At 42.1% G+C, this 23,578-nt stretch overlaps 1 protein-coding gene across 1 annotated transcript in view; it reads right to left on the bottom strand.

Annotated features, from left to right (window-relative positions):
- The window catches only part of syngap1b (synaptic Ras GTPase activating protein 1b), a gene marked incomplete at both ends in the record, with an annotated part of 140,398 nt that extends 121,801 nt beyond the window's left edge, over positions 1-18,597 (bottom strand). The window contains one exon of the mRNA XM_083990154.1: positions 18,576-18,597. Coding sequence (XP_083846280.1) covers positions 18,576-18,597 — 22 coding nt within the window. The remainder of the gene's footprint in view (positions 1-18,575) is intronic.
- Positions 18,598-23,578: the final 4,981 nt, after the last annotated feature.

Here is a 23,578-nt window from a genome sequence, read left to right as displayed (position 1 = left end):
TTACATTCATTTCACTCACATTTTGATCCCATGAGCTCAAACATCAATGCACTTGATTAAATTTACCCATTGGGAACATTCTGAATAAAGTGTGCCTGAACTTAGTGTGTGTATTAGCTTGCTGTGATGAGTGCTTGCTGAGAATTGTCTTTTTTTTTTTTTATATATATATATAAATATGAGCAGCTTTATTCTGTGAAAATAACAGTATGTTGAGGAATACTTTATGCTGGTGTACATGTATAGTGTTCTGGTTTAGATTAAGCCAAGAGGCAACATTTTGACAACAGCTTATTATATAACCTCTTGAAAGGTTAAATACATTTTTGTCAGATGCACACTAAATTACAACGATGCTCAAGCCAGACCCGACCATCGACTCAAACTCAAACATTCTTTGATTTAATGTATTTGTTTTGGCTAAGATTTATTGTTACTGTACATTAAGATTAACTTTAGCTCTGCTGGAGAGAAGCATGGGGCTCTTAAAGTTCACTGGAACCAGAGAGCAGTGAGTCGGGGTGTGGGCTGCAAATACATCAAGTTAATAGACAAAAAAAACGTTTTTAAAAATGGCCACAGTTTTGATAATGTCACTAACTTCATGCTACAATGAGTCCTCTAATGTACTGCCATACCATTAAGGGACAACTAAAAATTACTTTACATTATATTTATCAATCTCTCTGTCAATTGTTTGGTTTGTAATTGTGACCCGATCACAATTTTCAAGACAAAAGCCATCTCTTCAGATTGCTCATTTTGTCAGACAAACAGCACAAAACCCAAATAGTATTCAGTTGACTGTCACTTAAGATGGAAAGAATAAGGAGAGAGCTTCTCAGAGCAGTGACCTCCTCCAGCCAGTGCCCAACAACATAGTAAATCAGTGTTAAGTTGTCAGTCACACTAAAACCAGACATTTAAAAACATGTAACCATGTTAGTCCAATTTCAGCTACTGAACTAACACACTACATACATTTTTTTCAAGTCAGACTAACATATATACCCATTGACCTCAATCAAACACACACACACAATACTACCTGGGCACATGCCCCACAGTTCCCACTGCTTTTATACTGGGACAGGAGAGTGACTTAAAAGGATAGTTCAACATTTTGGCAAATTGGCCCATTGCCATAATCCCTGGAACGTTACGAGACAGAGTTGTTTTTGAGGCAAATGCAGAGACTGCTTGCCGAAAAACTGCCCCCGACGGGAACGCACATCAGTGGTTTTGCATGAATTTACCTCTGAAACAACTCTGGCTGTGTTCGAAACCGCATACTACATACAGTACAGTACAGTACTATATACTTCCATACTCCATACTTCCATACTCCATACTACATACTCATCAATCAGACAGTATGCAGAGCGTTTACACTGCCGCATACTATGATAACCCACAATGCATTTTGCTCCTGCCTGAGCCGAAATCAGCCGGCCTGAAGCTGATTTCACTTAAGCTCTAAACTCTGTAAATATATAACTTTAGCAACATTTGAAACATTTTCAGGCGAGAAAGTAGTCGTTTAGATCCCCAACGTGTTGAAAATCTGACCAAATACCAGCTGTTTACAATTTTGTTCCGACGAAGTTGGCGTTAGTCCAGCTAGCCGTAGTGAGCAACGCACTTCCGGTTATTTTCACAAAATAAAATACCCGTTGCCTTTTATCGTAAGGAAAGCCATTACAATACAATTGGTGCTTTTACTTTGTAAACAGGAAGTGAACCTACCATCGCTGTAGCTAGCTTGGAACTGCCGTTTTGACTGCTCTCGTCTCGTTAACGGCATTTAACCGTTCAATATGCCTTACCGGAGAGTCTTGCCAGCTCTGAGATCGGCCCGGTTCATTGTAAAACATTTATTTATTGGTGTAAATGTGGTGTTTTCTGTGCGTACAGAGTAGACCCCAAGGCGGTGCTGCTCTTCTGTCCAACCATGGTTTTTTTATTCAAACAAACTTCTGCTACTGCCACAATTGTTAGACTTCATCAATGAGACCAACATTTATCCCCTAAAAAGAATTTAACCAGCCGGTGGTAAACCTCTAAAAGCCATCGGGTAAGTTAATTAGCGATCGTTTTCTCTCGTAGGCTGGCCGGCGGAGCACGTCAGGAGCCGGGCTGCTGCCTCTGTGATGTCGCGGTCGCTGCTCAGACCTGAAACTTCACTTCTCCGAAAAACATCGGGGCAAACTTCTAAACAGCTGTCGTTTGGATAAACTAACCGCACATTGGGGATCTAAACAGTTACTTTCTCGCATGAAAAAATATTAAAACTTAATAAAGTCACGTAATAACAGGCTTCAGCAGGAAAATTTCTGTTGTCCTGTTTAGTTTTTCTTTTTTTTCCCTGTTCGCGGTAAGGAAAAGACGATCCGTGACGTCACGTTACGTTGCATCTTGGGTAATTTGGGTGTGAGTAGTAACCTCATGATGTATACTCAACATTTCTGGCGAATCTAGTATGCATCCGGGAACTTCTCGCATACTCTAAATCGCATACTGCGCAGTGTAAACACACTACACACTCAAAGAGTTAGTATGAGAAGTATGCGGTTTCAAACACAGCCTCTGTCTCGTAACGTTCCGTTATTATCTTATAGCGTGGTGAATGTACAGGTCACAACTTGTCGACCAGATCGTTTTGGAGTTGTTGGATTGTGTATTTGATGAGTTTGATGAGGAAAACCAAGAAATCCCATTAGCCTCCGTAGCATAGCTCTGAGCCGTTCTAAAAATAGCTTGAACGGAAAGGTAACAAACCTACTCCTAAAACTATAGGGATTATGGCAATGGGCCAATTTGCCAAAATGTTAAACTATCCCTTTAAACTACAGTATGTATAACCATGGCTTAATTTAACTTTGCATGTAAACATCCTGACAATGAGACGCTGAAACTATGAAATGTTTGGTATTTTTGCTTGAAAAATAAATGATCCATCAACCATCCGGTTTGAGTAATCCATCTAGTGGCCTTGTAGGGTGGTGCACCATGGCCCATAGGAAGATGCAGCAGAAGACAAAGCACATTAAAGGATCCACATCAAAACAACAGACATCCCTGTCGACTAAGACCTGTGGATCTTTGAACATCCTCTCGAGACATTAACCCGGCTGTTTAGACAGCCTCTACCCCACCGTTCTTAGATATTCATGACTACATAGCATACCATCACTGTACTGTCACTTCCCATAAAAGTTCATCAGTGCACATGCCTGAGAACTCCATTTACTTCGGCGTCTTCAGACCCATTGGTGTATGAGACAAAAATATGTTTCCTCGCACACATCTGTCAGCAGGGATAACACATTCACTCGTTCTTCACAGCTCACTCCTCACCATGTACATGGTGCATGAACCACACACTATACGCTGAGAGTGGGAAAAATTAGGAACCAGAACCGCACCCTGATACTGAGCCTCCGATGCTCTTCAGCCTGTCTCATCAACTTCATCCACATCCACACAAGAGTAAAGGGATAGTTCAACATTTTGGCAAATTGGACCATTGCCATAATCCCTATAATCTTAGCAGTAGGTTTGTTACCTTTAATTGTCGGTGCAAGCTGCTTTTAGAACGGCGGAGCAGAGCCGCAAGCTACTCAGAGCTATACGCTACGGAGGCTAATGGGAATTCTTGGTTTCCGCAACTCTGCAGGACTCAGCGTATCAATTTATTGTAGTGACGTACGTTTCGAGCAGTGAAGGTGTGCTCTTCGTCAGACAGTAGGATAGCTAACAGGAGCCATCTTAAATACTACTAGTCACATGACTTGATCAGGAGAGGATAGCATGCAGCTGTCATGCTAGATAGCATTGTTTTTTTTATTTTGCCTGTTTTTTGTACTCTGCACCGGCCCTCGCTGGTGTGATGTGCGTGTCCACTTAATTCTTGGTTTCCCTCATCAAATACACAATCCAAAAACTCCAAACGCTCTCGTGGACAAGTTGTGACCTGCATTCACCACGCTATGAGATAATAACGGAACGTTACGAGACGGAGTTGTTTTCAAGGCAAATGCAGAGACTGCTTGCCGAAAAACTGCCCCCCAACGGAAACGGAAAATCAGCGGTTTTGCATGAATTTACCTCAAAAACAACTCTGTCTCGTAACGCTCCGTTATTATCTCATAGTGTGGTGAATGTGCAGGTCATAACTTGTCCACCAGAGCGTTTTGGCGTTGTTGGATTGATGAGTTTGATGAGGGAAACCAATCCCATTAGCCTCCGTAGCGTAGCTCTGCTCTGCCGTTCTAAAAGCAGCTTGCACCGACAATTAAAGGTAACAAACCTACTCCTAAGACTAAAGGGATCATTGCAATGAGCCAATTTGCCAAAATGTTGAACTATCCCTTTAAGGTAGATCTGTTGTAGCAGATATTAATAAGAGATCACATGATTCATCCGGGTTGTCTAACGTACAGGAAGAGCAGGTGTCGTACATTCAGGGGCAAAACACGACACGAGATGCTCCGACATTATGTATTCACACACACATTTAACAATTACACGAATGCTCTTTAAAGAGCAGTAGTTCAGCTGCCAGAACACACCGCCGAGCTCACAACAAACGCTGTGGCTGAAGGGAGAAGGTCCTCTGCAGCGGTCACCTTTACATTGTGTGAGTACTGTAATTCTCGACCTTCTACTTTTAATTAGAGAAACAGTGAGGGTGATTTGTATCATCTGAGGAAATACTCTCTGCATAAAGAGCCTCATGTTTGTTTCATTGCACTTGCTAATAATTCATTTCCGGTTGTTGCTTTCAGCAGTCTTTGTGTGTCAACCTCAAGGATTTGCACATATATTTGTGTGTGTGTGTGTGTGTGTGTGTGTGTGTGTGTGTGTGTGTGTGTGTGTGTGTGTGTGTGTGTGTGTGTGTTTTCAGTTACTGCCAGATTACAACAGGAAAAAAGTATCAGACTACAGCAATGGGCACACAAATGGTTGAAATCAATATAAAAAAGATCTTTCTTCTAAATAACCATTCATATCCCAAAATGTACTCTCAGTGACTCTGCTCCACTGTTTTTTTTTTTTTGATTACCTCCCGTTTGTTTGCCATTATTAATTGGGACAATGCAAAGCCTGAGTTAAACTTTCAAGGGATAGTTCACCCAAAATTCAAATTTCACTCATTATCTACTCACCCTCATGTCGACTAAGGGCTGGGAGAATTTTCAGAGTCCTCTGTGGCTTCTCTGAGTTACGGGGGGGTCCGCGCAGCAGTATTTGTCCATATAATGGTTGTGAATGGGGCTCACTTTTCTTCGTCCAAAAAGACACACCAAAAAACATCCAAATACCTCCATACTGCTCGTCTGTAATGTCCCTCTTGTATTGAAGCCCCAACATGAGAAATTGTTCAGAAAAAAATTAAATAAGTCTATATTTTAAGGTTGTTTGTAGCGGAAGCTCCCAGTGTCTCGGTTCACTGCTCTTCCTGTGTCAGTGCAAATCTCGCGTGATTTGCACTGACCGGTGGAACAATTTCTCATGTTGGGGCTTCAATACAATAGGGACATTACAGACGAGCAGTATGGAGGTATTTGGATGTTTTTTGGTGTGTCATTTTGGACAAAGAAAAGTGAGCCCCATTCACAACCATTATATGGACAAATACTGCTGCGCGGACCCCCCTGTAACTCAGAGAAGGCACGGAGGACTCTGAAAATTCTCCCAGCCCTTAGTCGACATTAAGGTGAGTAGATAATGAGTGAAATTTGAATTTTGGGTGAACTATCCCTTTAAATTACCTCCATAACATGGAGTTGCTTCTTGAGGTTGTTGCCTCTTGTGTCCAGGTTGTAAAGCAGTCACGACTGCAGCCACAGGAGGGGCGGGGTTAGCAGGGTTAGCGCAGTTAGCGCACTGTTCCAGTAACCACTCACTCGACCAACGAGCAGTTTACTCCGTGACACATCAACACAATCGCTCACTCACAAAAGCATGGCGTGCTCTCCTAGACCGTCTAGACGTCAATCTATAGTTTGTGAATCACAACATTTTCTCCTAAACCTCAAATTCACCTGCGAAGCGACTGAAAGAGCAAACACTGTTTTAACCTCCTCTCTCTCCGTCACACACGTGAGCCAATTTACTGCTGACAACACACGTGACCAGATTCTACTCAATGTAAGAAAAAAATATATATCACACTATGAAATTAGTAGTGTTTACACACAATACAATTAAACATTATTATCTAAGAATTTGACATTTTAATTTCCCTTTTAATAAATTTTAACTTTATTTTAAATATCTATTTATTACAGACAATGAATATACATGTGTTTTCAACTGGTCTACAGAAATATCAGACTTATCTTATTTGCCATTTGCAGTAAACTCCTATCGAAATCTTAGACAAAAGACATACAGTATAGGCAATAATACAAGTAAAATGAATTACATAGATAAAATGTGAATATTTTCATATAGGGCAAATTCTTCTGTTATGCTGGCTGAAATTCATCTGACAGGATCAGTGATTGTATTAAATCTGATTGGTTGAAATTACTTTCTGAACAGATTTGGTAAACTTCATGGCAAATACATTTGAAGATGTGTGGAGTCATGTTTGTGTTGGCATGACGACTGTAGGTCCAACAATCACTCAGTTTTAGCTCTGTGTTTGGTCTCTACCTGCTCCTGAGGGAAACATCTCTCTTTTTAGCTGCTAAATGCTCCACAATGTTCACCAGCTATATTCTCTAACTGTGTGTCTTTATTGTCTGGTGCTGAGCAGGGAGTGTGCAGTGGGTTCTTAGAGCTTTTTTGATGAAAACAGCTGCCTGCTGCGTTTGAAAACTATGCTGTGAGAGCAGTGACAGTAAACCAAACAGTAAAGTTGTGGGCCGGACAGCTAAACAATGAGCTGATGTTTGCTGTAAAGCTCTGTAAAGCTGAGGGGAACTGGAGATTATAGTTTTAATTGTCTGTCGGTTCATCACAACCAGCAACTCCTTTCACAATGTCACATTTCCACTTTGTCTTTTGATGCTTTATAATCAAAAACACTGGTTAATAGCTGCTTTTAAGTGTAAATAAGTTAATACACTTGTGCATGTCTTTCTGGCTGAGTGTGTGTGTGTGTGTGTGTGTGTGTATCTTGTTCCAGCAAGTGTTCAGGCATGCATATGGGTGTGTAAGACATCAGCTGTCCAGCGTGTATCACTGTGAACTCATTCCCTCATTCCCATTACTGTTACTGATGATGTCAGCCACCATGAAGTGATGTCATTGCCAGCTCCCCGAGAGCTCACCTCAGGCCTCAAACTGCTCCGTTCTGCCACTAATGTGAACGGACGTCTACCTCCAATGGAAGCGCATCCCCTTCCCAACAAACAAAACATAAGCAGCGGGCTTTCAGTGTACAGCAGCCATCCCTGCCAGACTCCATTACAGTAGTTCACATCTTCACTCTGAATTCATGGCAAGTGAGTGTGTAACACTCTTTCATCCCTGAAGGGTCTGAGAAGTGACTGAAGGTTTTGCCAGTTCAAGCCTGCGAGGCCGGCTGGAAAGCGACTTGGTGGGCAGTGTAAGTGACAGGCGCTCTCTTGTCCCTCGACAACATTTATCAGCTGGGAAAGGAAAGCTCAGCCCCAGCAGGGCTGCTCACTAATCACCGGAGGAATATTGCAGTTTGATCTCCATATTTCCTGGATGTGCATGACATGAGAAGCAGAATGCAGAAGTTTGATTAAAAGGAACAGGAAGGTCACAGTCAGCAAATCTTCCCTGGATAAATAAAGGTTTGTTTTCTTCCTTTAAGAAAAAAACAAAAAACAAATTCAATTTTGAGATATACACAATAAAGTCAAATCCCAGAGTTACACACCCCAGAAAATGCATTCACTGACTCGCACGGCTTTGTCATTTTCCTCTGTCAGAAAGACAGTCCGGGAATGAGCATATGCTGGAAGATTGCTGCATTTGTACGAGGTGCATGCTCTGTCTTTGGGGGACAGCTTGACATTCATTTTATGCAAGTCAGCTCTTCCTGTTTCCCAACAGTACATTAACTCCACGTCTCTCCTCCCTCTGTGAGTTTACTCACTGGATGGGGTGGTGACATGGCTTCGGAGATCTGAGGCAAAAGCCCCTTCCTGGATTAAACCAGTCAGATAATGGTCCTGTTATCATATCAGATGTTGTGTTTGGTGATAGATTCAGTGAGCTGCAGTGACAGTGGCCTGCGGACACCGCTGATGAGAACAGACAGGCAAACGCGACCTGGACACAGACCCACATCATGGGAATACTTGTCTGAGATCAATGCAAACCAAACCTCTGTTTTCCTTTACGGCGTCTGTGCACACATCGCCACAGCTTGTCCTGCACTTGTTTGGCTTTTTTTTTAAATCCCCACTGGGCCACTACATTTTTAAAACTTGACTTGTAAATCTGGTCTTGCGTGTCAGACCTTCCTCTGACCTTGAAGGAAAGAGGTAATTAATAAAACCTCACACAAGGCTGTTAATCCAGGTGGAAAGTGCTGACTGAACAATATGTTCGCAATGCAGAACATGCTCCCTCTCACTCCAGCACTCGCCAATTACAGCATTCGTTTGAGTACAAACATATTAGATCCCGTGAGAGGAAACAACCTAGCACAGTGATTCTGATATATGTTCATTTTCCATCCCATTGCATGTGTTACATAAAGCCGGGCTCCAGGACCCCAGGGGTCATGGCGTGGTGGCAAACCACTTGGATTGGAGCATCTGCAAGGCAACCTTTCACCCAGAAATAATGGCAGCGTGTGCCAAGACTGGGGGCAGCGAGAAAATGTCAGTAGTGTGGTTTGCACAAAGTGTGTGTGTGTGTGTCTGTGCCGGTGTGTGTATGCAAATACTGCATGGAACATTTTTAACAGATGAGATCATTTGATGTAATTCAGGACTAGAGGTGCAGGAGATGAGAGATCTCTATCTATGAGAGGACTACCTCTAACCCTGAAGACAGCAATGTTAACATCTCTGAACAGTTTCACAATGGGAACGCTGGGTTATCAGTTCTCCTTTGGATTACAAAAGACTTATTAGATTGCCAAAAATGGCCTCTTTCATGCCGTGCTCTTTGGATAGGAGCATTTGTTTCCTTCTGTTCTTAAATGACACTAGTAAATATCAGATGCTCCTGCGCAGGTCTTGCAATTTCCAAATTTAAACGTGAGAGTGAAGTGAGAACACAAAATTAAAAGTGTGGTTTTGGCATCCTGTGAGCCCTCCCCATCACCATCCATTCCTACCTGCTTGACACTGCTGTTAATCAAAAACAACACGGTCTTATACTCTCACACTGTTACACTAAATCCAATCCAGAAAGCCCATCACTACTCCGACAGGATCGAGCATTTACACACACCAAATCCAATAATAGAATTAATATTTCTCTCTTATACACACACACACACACACACAATTTGAGATCTTTTCTGTCACGCAAACCACATCTCATTCTGATAATTAATACCGTCAATAATGGCACAACCCTTCAGTGAGGTAACAGGCCTCGTTGTGGTCTGATACAGTAGAATAATACTCAAATTGTGTGTGGGACTGTGTGAAAAGGAGACTAAATTTACCATCAGCTGTTGAGTGAGCCTGCTAACCTTTATGAGGTCCTTTGAGTGGAGGTAAAAACTCTACCACACACATATTACATACAATGCTACATGAGTACGCACACAGGCAGGCACACACACACGCATGGGGATGCAGACAAATGAAATCAATATAACCGTCCCTGTGAAAGTCACGGGCAACACATTGCTCTAATCTACATCTGAAATCAAGGCACGACCTACATTATCTAAAAAACATATCTGGTTGTAAACCTTTCAAATGGTAATGCAGTACTCGTGGGGTCTGCACACAACATAGCATGAGAAGAGTTTCATTCCTGAGTCAGACATTCAGCCCAAGACGACACAAGAAAATACTACAATGGTGCTGAGAGAACTCAACTGTACTTAAAGGGATAGTTCAACATTTTGGCAAATTGGCCCATTGCCATAATCCCTATGGTTTCAGGAGTAGGTTCATTACCTTTAATTGTCGGTGCAAGGGTTGGCGGAGCAGAGCCACAAGCTGCTCAGAGCTACGCTACAGAGGCTAATGGGATTTCTTGGTTTCCCTCATCAAACTCATCAAATACACAATCCAACAACTCCAAAACGCTCTGGTGGACAAGTTGTGACCTGCACATTCACCACACTAATAAATAGATAATAACGGAACGTTAGAGACAGAGTTGTTTTCGAGGCAAATGCAGAGACTGCTTGCTGAAAAACTACCCCATACGGGACTGCGCATCAGTGGTTTTGCATAAATTTACCTTAAAAACAACTCTGTCTCGCAACGTTCCGTTATTATCTCGTAGCGTGGTGAATGTCAGCCAGACAGACTTTTTGACCAGGAAGTTCAGGCCCAGCAACAGGTCTGCTGCAAGACATGCAGAAAACAAAGCAAGAACCAATATGATAAAGGCATCACAGAGCACTTGGAATAAGAGGTGGAAAGACGTCAAACAGATCTGTGCACATGACTCAAAATGTTGATATACTGTTATTGTTAGCGAATTGTGACACCTAGCATCTGTCCTCATCATCCTTCAGTCTGTCAAAATGAATCAATATTTTCTGTCAGTGTGTACATTTAGCCCTGAAACTATTATATTCAGTGTAGCATACAGAAGTTGGGTATATAAAATAGTATATAGAGTCCCACTTACTCTAATGGGATAAACCTACTGTACTGTATGTTCATACATCCTCCATGAAGACCACTGATAATTAAGCAGTGGCCAATCAACCACATTTGTTTGTTTGTAAGTGCTGTTTGCTACATGTTTAGCTCCAGTCTGTTTATCAGTCTCTAAACTTTAGTTTGAGTTTATGAAAAATTGTAAACATTTACTACAGAAAAATGAACCCTTAAAGCAGAAGTAAGCAGAATATTTGTGTTAATATAAGTCTTAAATAGTTATATCTTCCGACAGCAATCACTTATATAGAGTGTTTGGTCTGAAACACGGGTCTGTCAGTCACTCTGCTCTGCTGTAAACCGAGGAGAAAACATTCCTTGTATCCTACAACCTTCATCCAATGAGGCGAGAGAACGGCATAAAGGGGCGGTCCTCTCTGTGTGTGCAGCCAAGGGATGCGTGTGAATGTGGTGACGTAGGGACGAGGGCAGGGACTGCTAACTCCATCAGCTGACAGGAAGTTAGCCAAAACGACCGGATCGCTTTCTTCTGCTTTAAATGATCAATAATAGGATTCACTATGTATCAGTCAAAAAAAAGCTCTAACAAAGGTTCACACCCTAAAATGTATGAAAGAAAAAGCAAATCACAAAAACTTGCATATGGTTAACGTCTAAAATACCCTTTTTTATTATTTGATATTTTAATGCACACAAAGATGGATCAGGTTAATCATTTATTCATTCAATTTCTCTGCCCACCTAATCCTTTTTTGGCACACCTGGGGCTACAGCCTATCCCAGCATGCACTGGGTGGATGGCAGGACACTGGGCAGTTGGCCAGTCCATCACAGGTTGAGCACAGATAGGCAGACATCCACTCACGCTCACATTCATACCTGCGGGCGATTTAGAGTCTCCACTCTGCCTGACTCGCACATCTTTGCAATGTGAGATGGAACCAGAGAAAAACCCACACAAACGTGCAAACTCCGCACAGGAAGAGCCAAGGATCAAACCTGGGTCTTCTTGCTGTGAGGCGGGAGTGTAAAACCACTGAGCTACCAAATCGTGTGTGTGGTGGAGACTTTCATGACATCAAATGCAGCAGAGCAGAGATTTAGTCCCCAATTCAGTTTATGGACTAGTTGTCATGGGACAAGGATAGTGACATCATTACTTTTGTGTTGTGACTTTCTATGACTTTTTCATCATTTTAATTGTTCATTAATCTGCGGATTATTTTCCTCATTAAATGATTAATTGCCTGGTTCACAAAAGGTCAGAAAATATTGAAAAATGTTCATCACGATTCCTCAGATCCCAAAGAGATATCTTGAAATGTCTGCCTCTGACAGGCCAAAAGATATCCATGATTTATAGTGATATTAAACCGAGAAAATCAGCAGATCCTCACTGGAGAGGCAAGAACCAGCAAATGTTCAGCGTTTTTGCTTGACTTACTTAATATACTACCAAAATAGCTGAAGAGTAATTTTTCTGAGGGAGCTTGTGAACCATGGAGGCCTATCTCACAGAAAATAAAGTTCCTGCTGGAACTATACAAGACATGCTTGCAGAGAACAGTGGCACTTCCTGAAAATGGCAGCTTTGTCATGGAAATGCTTTTATTCTAATATTATTGAGTAAAAATAAAATATTCATTGGTATTTTTTCACCAGTCTTTTCAGAGTTTTTAACATGTTGCCATGGCACTGCCCCCAAATTTGCCTCTTTGCTGCTCAAAATGGGCAGTTATTTTTAATTTGGAGCTCTTCAGTGTATTCGATTATGGATCATTTAAATGTTTAAGGGGACAGATGTGGGGTAACATGCTGCCAGAGAGACAGTGTTGAGGAGAGCTGAATATTTACTTGTCTGGTGTTGAAATATAAATATGTAAACATAGCTAACTTGAGAGATTAAACAAACTGCATCATGAAAATCTCCACTGTTAAGTCAAGGTCATGTGTTTCACACTTTTTCCACAGATGAATGGAGGTTTGGTTGAGCTGAGCTGGTACAGTAATCTCCATGACCTGATGTGACCGCTTCTCTCTGCTGAAGTGAAGGAGACTGCAGCGGCGGAAATCAAACACACAACCAAACGTGCGCTGGGTAATTTCACAAATGCAAAACTAATGCATATACATATACACAAACACAAGGAGGATAAAAATAGAAAAAGGCCTGGGATGAATGGCTCTACAGGTGCCTGATTAAACACCCCAACAGTGCAGTACAGTGGTTGCTCAGTGGTGGTGTAGCAGGCTGAATACCAGGCGGGAGCAGAGTGCTGGATTCCTCATGCAGAGACTGATAGTCTGACACTGATGTTTAATCCAGCTTCAGGCTTCAGTGCACTGAAATGTTTTTTTCTATTAATTTCAGAGGCCATTATTTTACAGCCCGTGGTAGAGGCCCTTATTTTACTGGCCCTCGAGCTGCTTCAGGGAGAATATTAAAAGGTACTTGAAATATACTACTGTGAGTGTGCACGTCAAAGGAAATGATAAATTTCCCCCAGTGTACTGTACATATTATAATTATGCACAATATTATACAACATAAGATATAATATATATACATGAAAAATGGGTTTCATAAAAAAAAATCATTAAAAAAGTTACCTTAATGGCAAAAGTATACTTTGTGAAGTCAACTCAGTGTCTTGGCTCAATATCTTATAATCATGCAATTTGACTGCATCAGCAGGTGTAATGTAATACAGTCCTCAACACTCTCAAATGAAACATCGAGTTAAGTCCCTTCGTGCCATGAATTCATCCTTAAAGAATAATCTATCCATTGATCACCCAGTGACTCACGCCGCTGACATATGTACAGTAACTTCTCACACTGCCTTGGGTATTTGGCTAAAACCTCACAGCTCTGAATCACGGCCATCCAATGCGATTGGATGACATCATGCCTGCAAACCAACCTTACAAGCCAACCATATCCAGAGGGAGATCATTATCCCGGATTGGCAGCCCTGTGATTGGCTCAGGAGAGAGGAGGCAGCTCATCCTGACCTTTTTGCTGTGAGTGAATCCTGACAAGATCAATCAAAAGCCACGGCAACCCCCCCCCCCTCTCTCTCCCGCGCTCTCTCTCTACACAAACCCCATTGAGTCATTCCACTCAGGCTTTGCAGCAGAATTGAATTACCCACCCACCCAAAGTGTAGCTGAATCTAAAAAGCCACTCCTCCCAGCGACTCAGTTCCAGCAGCCCCCATGTAGATTCCCCCCAGTACCACTAAAGCACTAAAGGCTCTTAGAGGATAAGGGCATGGGCATTCTTTACTAAAGCTAGTTTAGTGTTTGGCAACAGATAGGAAAAAGGAGAAAAGAGGATCAGCTGAAAACTGAACTCAGTCTATAGATACTGGACAAAACCAAGAGCGACACAACTGGACGAGAGGTTCCTTTAGTCTTTGCCAAATGGTCCATAAAATAGGAAATTACGTCTCATCAAACTATATCCAATTGATGAGCCATATTTTTGTGGACTGGACTACCAATGACCATCAAAGACATGTGTTACATCATGTCCACATCTCAGCTGGGACATCAGCATCTCTACTTGTTATATTAGGAGAGGATCACAGTCCCTGTGGTACAGACATACAGTACTTTGTCATCTATTGACTGACCCCAGACCGTGAAGTGCCACATAATACATGTCTGAACAGGCTAAGAAAACAACTGCTTTGCACAACCCTTTGTAACCATACCACACGCTGATGACTATGAAAACATTACATAGGTACGTTAAAGCGAGCTCTGGTTGACTGCCCATCTGAAAGCCAGAATAATGACTTCAGTGATACTTCCTCAATGCTTTGACATGGTCACACATCCTTCACCGGGGGTTCTTTGGGGACCCTTGACAAAGCTGAAGGCAGACACTGGTTTGACATTTAGAAGTGCTGACTGCCCACATCTAGAGGGGATTCGTCCGGGCAAAATTCAAAACGTCCCTGAACTTGGACGGGGAGCTCCTTTGATTCACTAAAGATCTGTCAACACCAGCCGAGATGCTCTCCGGCTGGAGATTTCAGCCCTACATGTGTGATTAAAAGCAAATCACTTCTCCTGAATATTCGACACAACGCTTGGAAAAGCCGCCGCAAACGCCGCTCCTATACACCCAGAGCCTCGCTGGAGAATGAATGGGCTCTCTCTTTTGACAGATCATCTAGTGCACAGGGCTGGATGAAATCTCGCGCATGCAGTACAGTAATAGCCTAACAGATGATGGTCCTTGGCACCGCTTGAGTAGTGGAGGGGTGTAAGACAGTCCCTTATGTCACATGGGAGAAAGAGAGGGAAAGCGAAGGAGGGAAAAGAGGAGTGCTGCAGTGCATTGGCGGTGTGCTGTCTCTTTAACTATGGCCATGCTTGACAGGAGCTGCTGTATCAAACTACTGTAAAATCGACAAGGCCAGGGATAGCTCAGCGGCTGGCTGCTCGCTTCCATAGTGTCCATCTGCACTCGTGGATACGGCCATTGTAGAGGTGGGAAAAGAGAGAAGAGACAGTGAGGGGGTAGGAGAGCGTGTGTGTGTGTGTGTGTATGTGTGGGTGGTTCAGCATGAGGGGGGTCGACCACAGTGGAGGGAGAGAGGGAGAGAAGGAAAAAAGGGGGAGAAAGAGATAGAGTGAAAGGAGGTGTGAGTTTAAGGGAGCAGATGAGGGAGGGAAAAGATGTAGCTCAGATAGGAAGGCCCGTCTCTGCTGCTGCTGCTGCTGCTGCTGCTGCTGCTGCTGCTGCTGCTGCTGCCTGCCTCCCACTAACTGCCTGTTCATGTGAGCCGGTACTTGGCATGACTGCAAATGGCTTGCCTGGTACATTAGCTTAACACACTCGTCAATGTGGGCTCAAATACATCTGCAAGATCGCTGAGGGTTTTTCTCTCTTTTTTTTCTTACCACCCCACTCCTCCTCCCTCTCTCTCTCCCTCCCTCCCTCCAGCTCCCGTTATGTGGATCCATATCTCATTGCAAATCAATGTCACACTAATATCAGCCGTCTTTCCACATATTTTATCTGTAGATGTTGAGTCACTGTGCAGCAATAAATATCACACAGTATTACATAATCGCTTTGAGTAACCATGGAGCTTCTAATGTATAGGTAGACAGTCGAGAAGGATGAGAGTATCTGAGTGTATTGAGGTGGTTGGCGCAAATACATACTGGCGCTGCATCCACATATTATTTTCACTATGATTATTTTTCCCACTGATCATTCCGACGATAAAGTCTCAGAAAACAGCTAGTAATGCATCACATGATGTCCCAGAATCCAAGATATCGATACTTACAGATAGGTAATTATTAACAAAGATAGAAAACTGAGAGCAGCAAATTCTCAGTGTAGATTCAGCAAATTCAGAACCAGCACATTTTGGCTAATTCCAACATATTTCCATGAATGATGACTGATGAAAATATTTGCTGATATATTTCTTGTTGACCGACTAATAGTTTTGGCACCACTACATATCAACATGCTCTCCTCATTTTATTTAATATACACATAATAGAGCTTCAGTTGTTTTTATTATTGATAGATCTGGTGATTATTTCATTGGGTCAATAAATTGTGAATTGGAAAATAAGTTGGGAAATGTCCATCCAAACTTCTGCTATGATAGAAAATGACAGAAACCTGATATTATTCATATTTGACAGGCTGAAGTCTGAGGATTTTTTTTTTTTTTTTTTTAATTTTGGAAACAAAACAAAAACCATAGTCAAACAATTAATCAGTTATTTCTTTTTCAGTCGACTCATCAGTTAATCAGCTCTAGGGTTGCATATATGAGGATATTTGGATTTCACCATCTAAATAATGCCACTAGAAAATATAGGTTATAATAATAGGTTTTACAGGTGTCATGGAATTTCAAATCCACCTGGTGCAATTATTAAGTTTAAAGTGTAGAAGCTGACTGCAGATTGATGCATTTCCATACTGACACGCTTCATAATTCAGCTTACGGCTAAATCCTCAGCAGTTGTACCAAATTGGATAAGACTAAACACTGCTTAGCTCCAAAAACAATGTCTAAAATGAAACACTACTGTGCAATCACAGAGAAAGAGTACTCAGTGCCATCGCTGGCAGGTTTTGAAGGTGCAGCACTGTGCTCACAATTTCCTGGCAATGACTACCAGAGTGGGTTTGCACACACACATGCACGCACACACACACACACACATACACATACACACAGTGGCAGAGCATCTCACCAACATTATGCAACCAACTTCTATAGCTGCACTTGCACAAGAGGGCATTTTGGCCATTATCTGCTTTGCTCCGAGGGAATAAAAAGCAGAGTGAAAAGGAGCTGAGCTGGCTGCCACAGTTAAATTTGGTCTCTCTTTTCATGTGCAGCTCGGATGATGATGATGACTCCAGGGTTGCAGCGAAGTCCAGCCAGCTGAAAAGTTGAGTTTTTTTTTCAGGTCAAGATTAGTCTCCATTTTGGCAGCACACGTATTGTTCTACTGGGGGGGGGGGGGGGGGGGGGGGGTACAGGTCTGTGAGTGTCCACACATGCAGCACCTCCACTCTCTCCTGAACCCACACACTGACTACACACCTCTCTCTCTCTCTCTCCTTCTCTGTCACACACTCACATCTACTCACACACATCCAGTTCCTCCCCATCCCCTACAGTTTTTGGCATCTGCCCTCCTCGATAACAGGTACTCACACACCACCACGACACCCTCAATCCTTCACGGCTCCTCCAAACTTTGCGCTGGGCGTTCCACCTCTCCTCCACTCTCACTCCGGCCACATCACGTTTTAAGGAGTTTGCTCGTGGTTTTTTTTTTTTTTTTTTTTGCGACTGGATGGATGTGAGGCGGCTCACTGCAGCACGCCTGCTCACATATAGCATTAGTCACAGTTGCAGTGCGATGATACCGAGGGGAATCTGCCTTTACCGTACGCCGAGGCGCCTTTCACCCACTCACACTCGAGTATGGGGCAATAAAAGACCAGAAAGAATCAAGTAGCCTCTCATATTGGTCATCTACATATTTCAGTGGGCCAAAGTTTGTTTTTTTTGCACACAGGAAGCAGGAGCCAGTCCATTGAGAATATTCACAAAATCCAAAGCTTATTTCATGAGATACAGAAAACTACAAGTCCCTACAGGAATATTCCATCAATAGCACAAGGGAGGAAAACCATTAAGTAATAAAAAGGATGTTTTACTCCTTACATCATCACATTATTGGAAGATCATGTTACACCAAAATATATTAAACCTATATGAAGACGATGAGGGCAGTATGAACTCAAACTCAAGTATCATCTCATAAACTCCTTATGAGTGCCACATGGATTCCACACCATACAGTAGGATTATTACAGGAATATATTAGGAATATTTTATACCATTTTTATTCCATCACCGCTGTGTGGCTGCTCTCACAAGGAGGAATGCACTTACATTGAGTAGACCGTGACACCAGTGCACATGCATACCTTATTACAATACTATAATTGCCGCATGCACAGGTCTGTACGGACACACGCTGCGCCGGATCCCGGTGAGCTTGTGCGTGCCTGCGTGCGTGCGTGTGTGCATGTGTGGGCATCTATCTAGAAGGCACTCCAGGCTATTTCTATGCACCTGTCGGCTATGGTGCGTTTAGATATGCTTACTGCATATGATAGTGCCAGAGAGACAGAGGGAGAAGAGAGGGAGAGAGAGAAATAGAGAGAGAGAGAGAGAGGATGGTGAGAAACGGGGGAGGACAGAAAAGAAAAATGCAGTGGATGACAAAAAATATAAAATATGTGATGTGTCTTACCTTGAAAGGGAACATAGGACATGTTCCAACGGCATTGAACGTAGGCTTTGCGTCTCGGCGGTCTCTCGGCGCTCAGAAGTATCGGGGAACCAAATTAGAAATAAATCTGAAAAATAAAAAATAAAAAAACACGCGATTTACTGCTGTTCACAGTTGGAGCCGAAGGAGAGGCCAATATTCCGCTGTTATAAAAACTGGCATCATAATCCACGACCGCTTATAAAGCGCCTGGTTCCCGGTGCATAAAAAAATACAGGATGCAGAAATGTGTGTGTGAGTGTGTGTGCGTGTGTTCATGTGTGAGTGTATGTGTGTGTGTGTGTGTGTGTATGTGTATGTGTGTGTGTGTGTGTGAGAGAGAGTGTGTGTGTGAATGTGTGTGTGTTTATTTGCACGCTGCTGTTGAGGTGTGAGGGTGAAACACGAGTGAGTGTGTGAGTGAGAGAGCGAGAGTGAGTGAGAGAGGGAGAGAGAGAGAGAAGGGGGTGGAGGACTGGGCACGCGCGTGTGTGCGTGTTTCTCTCTCTCTCTTACACTCTCTCTCTCTCTCTCTCTCTCTCTCTCTCTCTCTCTCTCTCTCTCTCTCTCTCTCTCCCCTAGTGTGTGTGTGTGTGTGTGTGGGCATGCACATTTTGCAATATCTATAACTATCTTTAGCCTGTGCATTTTGCGCTGCTTCTTGAAAAAAAGAAACAATTTCAATAATGTTGCAGTGAGTGTAAATTCACTGTACTGCTTCAGGCTACACTGTAGTAGGCTACTGTGTGTGTGTGTGTGTGTGTGTGTGTGTGTGTGTGTGTGTGTGTGTGTGTGTGTGTGTGTGTGTGTGTGTGTGTGTGTGTGTGTGTGTGTGTGTGTGTGTGTGTGTGTGTGTGTGTGTGTGTTGCCAGGGCCGGATTAAACTCCTGAGGGGTCCTAGGGCAAGAATTTGCTTCTGTCCCCCACAAAACGTGGCATTTTTTCTCAGCGCACCAATCAGTTCTCCAGAGCTGAAGTAGCCTAATGAATTAATTTAAATGGTTATTTGTACTCAACGGTTTGTTAATGCTACCTATTGCACATTGACATTAACAACTGTTTCAGACTAGCCTGACAAGCCAGACTATATCATTAAAATGTCTAGTCTGGAAACGACCGGTAGACCTCGGCTCAATCCAGGGGGCGGGATGAAGGCTGTCTTTCAAACTGCCTCTGCACGCAATAGGGTAGCGCTACGACTAATCAGAGCAAAGAGCAGGATGACGTTAGCCTGACAAGCCAATTAAAATGTATGTCGTCATCGCGTTAAGCCCGCCCAACGACTCTCTAAACAGATTGAGCGCTGTGATTGGTGAACACAAACGGTGTTCGAGACTCAAAAAGTTCCTATGGCTAGTTTTTTTTTTTTTTTTACCAAAATGCCCAAAAGTCACCAGTAGGCTAGTGATGGGAATAACAGCGTTACTAAAGGTGCTAGGCTACTTTTTTCAGTGACCAGTAAATGCCTGTTGACAAAATGCGTCGTTGCTCGCCGTTACTTGACCCAAGAAGTCCCGTCACAAAATAATACACCTGTTAAGTGTACGTTGTAGGCTACACACATTTTTTTCAGTCCATCAACTAGTCGGAAAAAAGCCGCTTATCTGGAACTAACTCTCTCAGCTATTCCGCTGCACACAGGCAGGCTCTGCACTGTATCACTCCGCCTATCAGCCGTTTGGATCATCAGTGTGTGGAAGAGGTGGGGTGATACAGTGCGTCACTGAGCTGAGTGAGCTGGTTAGTTCCAGATAAACGGGGTTCAGGGTTATGGTAAGGGGACAAGGGGGGGCGAGTCCAAGTAATTTGACATATTGAAGCATTTTATTAAAAAGTAACGCAATGTTAATTTCCTGGTAATTAGTTAAGCTACTTTTATAATGTAGTAACTGTTAATTTGGGGGGAAGGTAATGAGTAATTAATTACTTTTTAAAAGTAACATGCCCAACACTATACTGACTGCACAGTGGTTGAACAGCATGCTCCAGCGATCTGTTATGGTGCTCTTAACACAGATTCTGAAATATTTGTTTGTTTTTCCAATTTTCTACCACAATAAACATAACTACATAACATAGCAGTCAGACAAAGTAATGAGACAAATTTTAGATGATATTGTATAGGTAAAAGGTTACTGAGCCTATGAGGAACAACAATAACAGACTTTTCACCATGTAGGCCTACACAGGTTAGTTACTGTCAAGTGGCTCTCTGAACTCAAACCTGTTGAAAACATATCTCTGACAGTGACCTGGCAACTCAAAACAAAACTGAAGTTGGTGACTGTTTGACGTCCACTGTCCTTTACTTCCAAAGCACCTCCAGGGGGGAAAAAACAAAAAAAACATAATTCACATTTCAGCATGTGACTAATAAAGGAATTGCATCAACAGGAGAAGCCGTGGAGCCAAAATGGCGCCCTAAGCGGGCTGTGTGTGCTGCGTTCAGGTAACATTGGAAAAAACAAAATGCCAAAAGGTAGAATAAATTAAGATTGAATAAAATCTAAAACACGGCCCTAACGTTTTTAACTCGTTTGGTAAAAATAAAATAAAATAAAAAATAAAATAGAGGTAGGCATATTCGCGTTTACAACACGTTGAAGTTATATGGTTGTGTCACTTTAGGGACAAACGAAACATTAATATAGCTACTAGTTGATGGAGCTCAATTGGCTGCAGCTGTAAATATTCAGTAAGCTACATAGGGTTATATTGACAGGGGTTAGCCTATATTACATTTCTGTCAGCACTCAACATACCTTTATTTAACTGAAACTTAATTTGTCAAGACCTGCAGATATTCCTACAGAAGTATAGCCTCAATTGAGACCAACTTTCACAGAAAACTTCGGCTAACTTTTAGCAAATATTCAGATAATATTGAGATACTTACATGCAGCCTACGGTTTCACCTGTAAACGTGCAGCACGGCGGACTGTCATCATCACTTGTGCTTCACAGGGACCTCTGAAGGCAGCAGCGCTTTGCCTGTGCCTGAAATGTTGAGGTGTGACCGCCGCCTTGTGGTCAAATCCAGCAGCTGCAGATGCAGGTGCTACCGGGGCCAAGGGGAGGGAGTCGGCCCTCAAACAAAACAAAAAAAGTGTATCTGACAAGGTAAAGAGTGGAGAGTGCGAATGAGAAGAGGACGCTCGTCTGTCATCTAACAAACAGTTCAATTCAGCTCTTGGTTGCAACACACCTGTGCAGTAATTTCCTTTTTCCACAGCAGACACTTGTCATAGTTGGAAAAGCACAGGTGTTCCTAATAACACTCACCATGGCTCTGTAGCTATTATTGAGGTGTCTGCTGACGACAGTTTGCAACATCCAAAGTACAAAGAGCCTGAAACCACTGTAGTTCAATAACATTCATCAATTTTATCATCTGCACCTGCGCAAGTCTGTGGTCAAAAATAGTGTAACTAATGCACCTGTGTTGATGTATGTTTAATCTTCATACAGTCACATGGATAAATTATTTATGAACTTTTTTTTTCTTTTAGATTTCATATTCTTTTTTTTTCTTCTTTTTATTATGCATTTCCTGGTAATGGTTAAAGAAAAAAAAACGCTTGTGTATTACTGAGATGACATGTAAAGTAAATTTGTAAACCAAGTGGAATAAAGATTTTTATTTTTTTTATTTTTTTAACTAATGCACCTTCAGACAATGAAGTGACGGTACTCACATTTCAACAGCTGTCCGTGCACAGGTGTTCTTCCTCACAAAAAAGCTTTGATTAGCCACATTTTAAAGCTTTTTTTCACATTCAAATGCAAAAAGAAAAGACACCGAGATCTCAGTTGTTACTACGTCTGCTTCTCTGAAATACAATATGTCACGGTACTTAGACAGCCATGAGGTATTAGTCCTCGGAGTCATTATTTGGCATCTCCATTCATCTTGAAAACTCATTCTAACAGCCACAAGCACAAAATAAACATCTGTCTTTCATGTTGGCAGCAGTAGTACATTTTGTGCCAAAAATCAAAACAAAAAAAAAATAGAGTCGTTAATCCCTCCTACAGGAAATGTTTGGCTGAAATGCAATTAATCATCCCCATCAGACTAATTTAGAGGGATTCTCACCTACAGTGGTAGTGATCAATGTCAGGAGAGAAACCTCACCTCACCTCACTCTACTTTTTAGTTAAAAGTAAAAAAAAAAAAAAAAACTTGCCTTCTTTCCAGAGGGAATGTATTTTCTACACATGTACGTTATTAGCATCTTCACAGGGTGTTTGGGAGCCTCTCACAGGGCAGGCCAGCCTTTGGGGTTTCTGTATGTTTCAAACTAGTAAAAATAAAACCCTTCTCTCTTCTCCTCCTCAGAAAATTATGAATTGAAGCAATTTATTGAAACTAAAAAAGGTCCATTAGTTAGTGTGGATTAGATCCCAGATGACTGCAATACAGAAACAGACACAAACACACATTCTTCTGTGCCGTGTTTTTGAGTTACAGTATTGTTCAATAACACATATTCTAAATCAATATGTATACCTCGGGGTACAGGGTTGCACTAACTTTCTGTGCAGCTTCCTTAGTTGCACTGTTTAACACTAAATTCTCCTTATAATAGAATTGATGTAGATTGTGCACCACCTCTTTGCTCCAGATTGGTTTTCTTTTTTGTTTCTATTTCACCCACTTACCTATTTTTCCATCACTATTTATACATCTACATAAAATCAATGTTAATTTCTCACCAGAGGCAAAATCTCAATTTCACAGACTCAAGTCAATATTAGTGAAATTCTGGAGACATTGAACTCAACATACAGCTTTTATCAGGTGTTCCACTAAGGTCAATGGTGACAGATGATTATTTTACCATAAAATCAGTATTTAAAAAAACCATGTATATTTTCTATGTATTATTCTTTTTCATTTTTTTCTAATTTTGACTAAACACATCCTGCACTCTCAAGTTCAACCCTCCTGGTGTGCTGTGTGACAAAATAAACTAAAGCCAAAC

The sequence above is a fragment of the Trachurus trachurus genome, assembly GCF_905171665.1.
Source record: "Trachurus trachurus genome assembly, chromosome: 16".
Taxonomy (NCBI): domain Eukaryota; kingdom Metazoa; phylum Chordata; class Actinopteri; order Carangiformes; family Carangidae; genus Trachurus; species Trachurus trachurus.
Note: the sequence above shows the minus strand (reverse complement) of the source record. Positions and strands in the feature narration are given on the sequence as shown.